The sequence below is a fragment of the Mustela putorius genome, unplaced genomic scaffold (assembly GCF_011764305.1).
Source record: "Mustela putorius furo isolate JIRA1106 unplaced genomic scaffold, ASM1176430v1.1 tig00000145_pilon_pilon_pilon, whole genome shotgun sequence".
Classification (NCBI taxonomy): domain Eukaryota; kingdom Metazoa; phylum Chordata; class Mammalia; order Carnivora; family Mustelidae; genus Mustela; species Mustela putorius.
Genome location: NW_025421294.1, coordinates 34550352 through 34559279, shown reverse-complemented (window position 1 = coordinate 34559279; position 8928 = coordinate 34550352). Strand labels below are relative to the sequence as shown.

The 8928-nt window shown below is 44.3% G+C and overlaps 1 protein-coding gene across 1 annotated transcript in view; it reads left to right on the top strand.

Annotated features, from left to right (window-relative positions):
* Positions 1-7985: 7985 nt before the first annotated feature.
* Positions 7986-8928, top strand: part of FAF2 (Fas associated factor family member 2) — a 63957-nt gene continuing 63014 nt past the window's right edge. The window contains exon 1 of the mRNA XM_004737551.3: positions 7986-8117. Coding sequence (XP_004737608.1) covers positions 8055-8117 — 63 coding nt within the window. The 5' untranslated portion in view covers positions 7986-8054. The remainder of the gene's footprint in view (positions 8118-8928) is intronic.

Genomic DNA, 8928 nt, shown 5'->3' with positions numbered 1-8928 from the left:
TGCTTCCCTTCCTCTCTCTCTGCCTGCCTCTCTGCCTACTTGTGATCTCTGCCTATCAAATACATGAATAAAATCTATTAAAAAACCACAATATCAATATTACTATTGACACTGATTACTGAGTATCATTTAAGATTTCTTTGCTAATCTTTGTGTTTTTAGAATAAAACCTATAGGAAATATATAAGCAAATTATGTGTTTTAAATTCACCTGAAATTGTTATTTTTCCTTGTAGTTGAGCCACTAAGTTCATATATAGTGTCATAGCCCAGGTTTCATAGAAAACATAGACTGAATCAAAAGCTTTCTTATTTACTGGGGAGTGCAATCCCAGGGAATCAAGCATGACAGAACCGGCGGGAATAGGGCAGGGAAAGGGCAGGGAAAGATGGAGGGCAAGTACAAGGGGCTGGCTACTGTTTGGTAGCAAGTGTGTTGCTCCATCCCAGAAAGCCCACTTGAATGACTGCATCTCAAGATCGCTCATTATGGGGCCGGAAATGGGCTCTTATTTGCTGGATCCCATTTCTTATTTGTCAGGGTTTTGCTCCCTCGGGACATTAATTCCCCTGCACTTCTGAGTTTTGCATGTATGGCGATTGTGCTGGCCTGTGGTGTCTTGTGCTTTAGTCGCAATAGGCAAGCTGTAGGGTAGAAGGCAGGAAGCTTGTGGTACGTGCATGTGGTGAGGTGTTGATGGGTTGTGTCTGGGTAAGCTGGTCACCAGGGTGGTGGCCAGACAGAATCTATGTAGAGTTGGTTACCATAGAAGTGGCTGAAGTAAAACAAGTGGCCAAGAGCCCCAGAGACAGCTGAGTGCAAAGATCGGAGGTAAAATCTATTTATTTAACAGAGAGAGAGAGAGAGAGAGAGACAGCAAGAGAGGGAACACAAGCAAGGACAGTGGGAGAAGGAGAAGCAGGCTTCCTGCCAAACAGGGAGCCTAATGCTGGGCTCGAACCCAGGGTCCTGGGATCATGACCTGAGCTGAAGGCAGATGCTTAACGACTGAGCCATCCAGGCACCCCGATCGGAGGTAAAATCTAAGAGGTGTTAGAGACAGTCACCCTCCTTGTACTGTTCAGTGATGCTCCTTCCCCTCACATGTCCAGTCCCATACTACAATATGGGTTCTCTCCCATCATGGGGACAAAATGCCTTCACTCCTCCCAAGAGGAACTGTGGAAGTCCAATCACTTACAGAAGTCCCTTTAATGTAGTAACCAGCCACAATCTCTGTGAAGACATAAGGCAAGTGAGTTAAGGAAATAAACTACAGTTCTTTGATGCCACAGCTGTCCCCAAGGCTGTAAATTATAATCATAGCATCTCTTTCCTCCATTACTTATTCTAGATTCCCTCATTATTGTCTTAATACTTCAGTTGGCCTGATTGTTTTCCAGTGTACTAAGCCAGGCTTTCATTTCTGAAGGGTCTGAGCCTTTAGTTGCCTTTCCCTTGTCAAATCGTAGTTGTTACAATTGCTTATCTTCTGTTATCATTGGGTATGGGAGTACCCAGAGATGTTCCAGTGAATCCCCTGGACTCCAGGCATATTCTTCATGACTCCATTGTGCATATCAGGAACACTGGCCCCTCATTGTAATCAGGGGCATTAGCTGGCCAATATGGTAGCTCCACCATCTCCAGGTTCACAGGCATAAGGACCCCAAGGTGTCCAGATGGTAATCGGAGTACCCAGTTCAGTGAAACCCACACTCTGTCCCCTGAGAAACATGCTCCTCCTCTCTGAATCAGACAGAGTCTGATTGTAGGGACAATTTAAATGCATCTGGGTTATTTAAATCATCTGTAAATAGGTCTCCTGCTTTCCTCCCTTTTCCATTCTGCCAGCTGAGGTGTTATTTGAACTTGTTCACAGTTCACAAATCATGTAATTTTTTATGGGCATGGGGGTTTTAAATGAGCAATAAATATCTCTGTTTTAAAGGTCACCTGTTATCAGCACTCTTTTCTCCCATCGCCCAAAATTGATGTGGTCCCTCTTTTGTCTTTTGATTTAAGATGCTCTAATTAAAGACCATCCCTTTATATGCTACAGACAGTCACTTAATTTTCACATTTAGTTCTCATGACTTTAATCCCATAAGCGCCCCCCCCCCACCATCCGTGAGGCCCTGCTCTAAGGATCTGGCCTGTGCCAAATATTTACAGATCTTGTACTCCATGCCAACCGCAATTCTCAGCACTACAGACTTAGTGGTGGCTCAAGTCAACCTGGCCTCTGTCACCCTCATGGAATGCAGAGCTGGGAAAAAAAAAATAAACAGGTAAACAAGATAAGAGCATCTAGTGATAAGTGCTTCAGAGGAAACAGAATATATTTAGGTCTTCACTGAGGATACAGCACACATGTGCTGAGATTGGAACGTCAAAAGGGGCCAGCCATGTGAGGACTCAAGGAGAGTGTTCCAGGCAGCAGGCACTGCAAATGAAAAATCCCTGAGGTATACATGAGAATAATGAGGTGGAAGTTTGAAAGTAATAAGTTCCCAGTAATGAGGTCAGAGAACCAGTAGGAGCCAGATCACAAAGGGCCTTGTAGGCCACATTAAGGAGCTTGATTCCATTCCAAGGACAATGGGAAGCCAATAGAAGGTTTTGAGTCAGGGAACAATAGGATCTGATTTACATTTGTAAAAAGATTCCTGGGGCACCAGGGCGGCCCAGTTGGTTGAACTTGTACAGTCCAGCTTTTTATCTCAGCTCAGGTCTTGATCTCATTGTTGTGAATTGAAGCCCTGCTTTGGGCTCCATGCTGGGCATGGGGCCTCCTAAGAAAAGGAAAGGAAGGAAAGGAGAGAAGGGAAGGGAAGAGAAAAAGAAGAGAAGAGAAGAGAAGGAAAAGATTCTCTGGCAACTGTGATGAGACTGAATTAGAGAGGGGTAAGAGTAAAATCAAGGAGACCAGTAGGTTAATAGGTACCTACAGTGATCAGGTGAGAGATGAGATGGGAGCTCATAGGGCCTATGTTACTGATACAGTCCACTACCAACTATATACTTCTGGGTCTCTTATCACTTCCTGCCTGATACTGCAGTTAACTTCCCGCTAGACTAGGAGATTCCTACCTAATACCAGGTCATCCTGAGAATTAAGCAACTGTAAGACAGTAACAAATGTGTGTTGAATCAATCTAAAGTGGTAATTTCTGCAAAGGACTTTAGCACTGACAAAGCACTTCTTTTTCTTTTTAAGGTTTATTTTACAGAGTGAGAGAGAGAGAGAGAGTGTACACATGCATATGCAAGCGGTAGAAAGGCAGAGAGAAGTAAACTCTCCACACTGAGAGCACGGCTAGACACAGGGCGCTCTATCTCATGACCCTGAGACCATGACCTGAGCCAAAAACATTTTGCAGATGTAAAAAGAGTCTGATGCTTAACCGACTGAGCCACTCAGGTGCTCTGACAAAGCCTTTTCTTAATCCATTATTTCATCCCATTCTTTTCTCAAATCTGCAAGGTAGCTATGATTAGGCCATGGACTTTACATGCCCTCTTTAATACTTGCCATGACCTTGTAAGATAGGGACTATTAGTTTGCTTAGAGCTGAGAGATGAGCAAACTGCCAAAGTCACACAGTCAATTGATGGTGGCATCAGTTTGTACTCAGGCCTCCCTGGAGAGCATGAGATGGATGTATTTGTGACTTATGTAAGGCAAAACTTTGCCTCCAAGCCTAATTTGTTTCATCAGTCCAAATAACCCCAGCAGAAGCCTGAAGATCTATAATATACTAGAGGGTGCAGGTATTACCTTTCTCATTAATTTGATGGGGCAGGAGACCAAACAAACAAAAAACTGTTGCTGGCATCTCAATAGTCTGCTTTACTCAGCAATCAAGATACTGTGTCCCCAACTGGTAGAAAATATCTTATGTTCCAGCCACTTAGAAATTGAGGGCTTGTTCTAGGATTTCCATGACTTGGCAGGACAGAATTTGTCCTTTATCAGGAACAAAATGGTAATGTATTAACAAAGGCCTATTACTGTGATTAGAGAAACACATATATTCTTTAGATTCTCTAAAGTAACTCTCAGTTACAAATCCTAGTATGTGGCATAAAACCAGGACTCAAGAACCTATCTCACACACACACACACACACACGCACACACATGCACACAATCCTTCCAGAAAATGATGAAATCCATTTAATTGACCATTAAACTGTGTGCAGTATGTTGTCCAGAGTCTGGCTCAACATAAGCACTCAATAAATATTTGCTGAATGAATTCCTAAAATCTAGAGACTAGTATAATTAGTAAATCTATTAAAAAGATCTTTAGAATGTTCTAGAACGTCACTATCCAATACAGTAGTCATTATCCACATGTGACAACTCAATACTTGAAAAGTGACTAGTCCAAATAAAGATGTGGGATAATTGATGTAAATCTGATGTAAAATACACATCAGATTTTAAAGACTTAAAACGTTTTAAAAAGAATATTTTGGATATATTGTGTTAAATAAAATACACTACTAAATGTAAGTTCACCTGTGTTAACTGTGACTGCTAGATTATTTAGAATTATACATGTGACTTACATTATATTTTGATTGGACAGCACTGCTACAAAAGGCAGAATAAATTTCAGGTGGAAAAATTGTTCTTAAAGGAGAGGGCAAGCCATTAATTAATTAATTACACTTTCTATAGGTTTCACCTTGACTATATCAAGAGATCAAAGGTTTTTTCCAAGGCCACTTTCTTTCATGGCAAACAGAGCACATCAGGATTCTATCTAGGTCAGAGGGGGCTGACTGACAGCTCATAGGGAAGAATGTGGCTGCTGGGGCGCCTGGGTGGCTCAGTGGGTTAAGCCTCTGCCTTCGGCTCAGGTCATGATCCCGGCGTCCTGGGATCAAGTCGCACATCAAGCCCCACATTAAGCCCCACATCAAGCCCCATATCAAGCCCCGCATCAAGCCCCGCAAAGCATCGGACTTTCTGCTCAGCAGGGAGTCTGCTTCCTCCTCTCTCTCTCTGCCTGCCTCTCTGCCTACATGTGATCTCTGTCAAATGAATAAAAAAAATCTTAAAAAAAAAAGAATGTGGCTGTAATTATGGTTGACAGAGTAATTTTCTTAAAAACTGAGTAAGTTATCATTTTAAAATGGGGAAATTTCATATGCAGCTCCAAATTTGTAGGCACTCTTTTTTCTTTAATTTAAATTTTAGGTAGTTAACATACGGTGCAATATTGGCTTCCGGAGTAGAGTTCAGTGATTCATCATACAACACCTAGAGCTCATCTCAAGTGCTCTCTTTAATAATCACCCATCTAGCCCATCCCCCAACCACCTCTATCAACCCTGTTTGTTCTTTGTCCTTAAGAGTTTCTCTCGATTTTTTAAAAAAGATTTTATTTATTTATTTGACAGAGAGAGACACAGCAAGAGAGGGAACACAAGCAGGGGAAGTGGGAGAGGGAGAAGCAAGCTCCCTACAGAGCAGGGAGTCCAGTGCAGAGCAGGGTGGGGGGCGGCGGGGAGAGGAATCCCAGGATGCTGGGATCATGACCTGAGCTGAAGGCAGACACTTAGGAGCTACCCAGGTGCCCCTGTCATTAAGAGTCTCTTATGGCTTGTTTCCCTCTCTCTTTTCTTTTCCTCCTTACCATATGTTCCTCTGTTTTCTTTCTTAAATTACACATATGACTAAGATCATATGGTATTTGTCTTTTCTCTGACTTGTTTCACTTAGCATAATACATTCTAGCTCAATCCACATCATTTCAAATTTCAAGATTTCATTTTTTTGGTGGCTGAATGATATTCCATAGTGTATGTGTATACATATATGTACACACATGTACACACATGTGTACATATATGTATACACATGCATACACAACATCTTCTTTATCTATTCATCAGTTGATGGATTTGTAGCTATTCTTTTAAAAATGGGAACTTCTTGGGGCACCTGGGTGGTGTAGTCTGTTAAGTGTCCAACTCTTGGTTTCAGCTCAGGTCACGATCTCAGGGTTGTGAGAAGAAGCTCAACTCAGTGCAGAGTCGGCTTGGAGTTTCTCTCTCCCTCTCTTTCTGACCCTCTCCACTGTCTCTCTCAAATAAGTAAATACATCTTTTCAAAAATTAAAAAAAAATTAAGAAGTTCTAGTTGACTGGTTGGCTCCATCAGTAGAGCATGTGACTCTTGATCGCAGGGGTCATGAGCTCAAGCCCCAAGGTGGGTGAAAGGCTCACTTAAAAAAATAAAATAAAATAAAGGTATTACCTATAAAAAGAAATGGGAAGTTCTAGCAATATTGGTCTTATATGGAAGCCATCAGCTACAGCTAAAAAGCAGAAACCACCTTTGGACAGAGAATGGACTCTCCAATTTGCCATACCGTATTCTCTACAATGAGACAAATTCTTACCAGTAGAGTTTTAAGGAAGAAAAGCAAAATATTTCTTGTAACCATGTCTTAATTCAAATAAAACAGAAAAGTAGACCAAGAGGTTGTATATTTCTTTACGTGAAGAACGTTCTATGGTGTGTAATACAGCTACAGAGTTTGTCTGTTGAAGGAATAGATCTTAAATCAGAATTATGCAATAATTCCAGACTGTATGATTTTGCAATCTCTCATCTAGTTTGTCTTGTTCCAACATTATCGAAGATATTGAATAGTACCAGGTCTCCTTCGAGGTTTGAGTTGATGTAAAGTCACATCTGTTTGCTTCCACAGATTTATCTTAAAGATCTAAGAAAAGTTCCAAGGTATTGTTATGCTTTTTGTGCAGACCTGGTTAAGACCTACATGATACAGCCTGCAAGTAGTGCCCTTCCATCCTTTAATATAGTCTTCACAGAACTTCAGCTTTCAAAGCACCTGTCCTGTCTTGCCTGATCAATCCTGTGAAAATGAGTGGAATTCCACAGGTGGGGGAGGCAGAGTGATTTCCAAGGTACACAGGTAGTCTGGTAAAAGCATACAGCAGACCCAGACCCCTTTGTCTTCTGGAGGTTTTCTGAGGGTGATGGCAGGAGAACAAAAGTGGAATTGAGAAAGAGAGTTCTAAACAGAGGGGGCAGTTTGAAGGGACAAAGTGCGAAGGAAGTCAGCGAAGGGTGGAAATTAGACAGTGGAAAGGGTAAGAGCCTCCCTCCAAGGAGAATAAGCTGAGGTGGTGTGTCAGTGGCTTTTGGGGGAATCTCATTCCACCAATGGCAAAATGGAGCCCGGGAGGGGGGTGGTTTGCCCAAGGACGTCCAGCACTTTGCCAGGTGGGCACTAGACCCTGAGCCCAAGAATCCAGGAACTTCCTTCGGTCTATCACCGGGTCATCGGGCCAATGGGCCTGAGGCAGGTAGGAGCAGAGTTGCCACCCGAGTGGATGGAAATTCTGCCCAAGGCTGGCAGCGCCATTAACCATCAAAGACTCAAGTAGCCAAGTCCAAACAATCCTAGCAAACGACTTTGTAGCCCCGATTTTCACATTGTGAGGCCTTTCACAACTTCTAGCTCAGGGCAGCATCAGAAATAGCATCCGCTATTCAGGGACTTTCGGAATCTTCTGAGAGATGCTCAGGCGCTTTCGGAAACGTCACGGAAGGAATTAAACATCAAACGGCTGATATTTTGGAAGGGCCACAGTGTCCTAAGATATATTCTGAAATATTGGAGACTATGGAAAAACGGTTAGGAAGCAGGCTAAATCTGCGAATTGGCATTCGAAAATTTCCGGAGCTTCTCGAGGAGCACACGAGAGCTCTCGCCTCTTCAGGATCTATTCAGGAGTCTTGGGTCTCTGCAGACCCATTTGTGGCCTAAACCGTGAGGGCGACTGATGCCAACAGTCCCTCGGCAATTTCCGGAAGTGTTCGGTATTGGCCCGAGAGTGGCGCCCTCTGACGGCGGGAACTGTCACCACCAGCAGCGCCCGGCTGCACCAGTATGCGCAGACGCAGTTGCACGCTGGCGGCCGTTCAGACCGGACGTGGTTGCTGCTGAGGTCACTTCCGGCGGGTGACGGTGCGGACGGGTCAGAAGCGTAGAGGCGGCGGCAAAATGGCGGCGCCTGAGGAGCGGGATCTAACCCAGGAGCAGACAGAGAAGCTGCTGCAGTTTCAGGTAGCAGCGAGTACTCGGTGCAGCAAATGCCGCCACGGGCTGGGGAGTGGGCCCCTGGAGGAGCCCAGAACCCTCCTCAGATTGGGCCCGAGATTCTTCTCAGACCAGCGGCAGCCCCCTCCCCCCCAGACGCCAACTGCCCTGCTGCTCCCGGCCCCCGAGCCTCTGTTGGTCCCTGGCCTTCTAGCCAGGGTTGCGGCCCTCTCCTCTTCCCTCAGCGGGTCAGCTTCCCTGGTTTCCTTTAGCGGTACCCGTCCTCAACCATTCTTCCCAATCCGGTTACCCCTCAGACCTTCTCCGCCTTTCGACTCTAGATCTACCGAGATGCTTAATCCCTACCGCGTAGCTGGCCTCGTTTCGGGTCTCTGGGAAATCTACCAGCATCCCACGCTATTTCTACAAATATTTATTGATGGCTTCTTGGGTGCCTGGTGTCCTGTATTGGGCGCTGTGGTGGGGGAGGGGGCATACTTGGCCCCCACCCTAAAGGTGTGGGAGGACACCACATAAGGAAACAATGCAACAATTATAAGTGTCATCAGTGGCGTCTGACGGGGGTTTTTTACCCTGGGCTTATTCCTGGACTCACGTTCTTGACAGTTCTTGAGGTGGGTGGTAACTTGCAGAAATCTGCTTCCTTGGTGGTGGTTGTCATGTTAAAAACTTTTGGCACTAAGCTCTTAATTTCCGAGTTGGAGAATATGGTTGAAGGAGACCACTAGGGTGGGTAACCTTGGCTGTTTATTACTCTATGGATGCCAGTTTCCTTAATTCTAAAATACTTCTCTTTAAAAATGTCTACCCCCCCTAA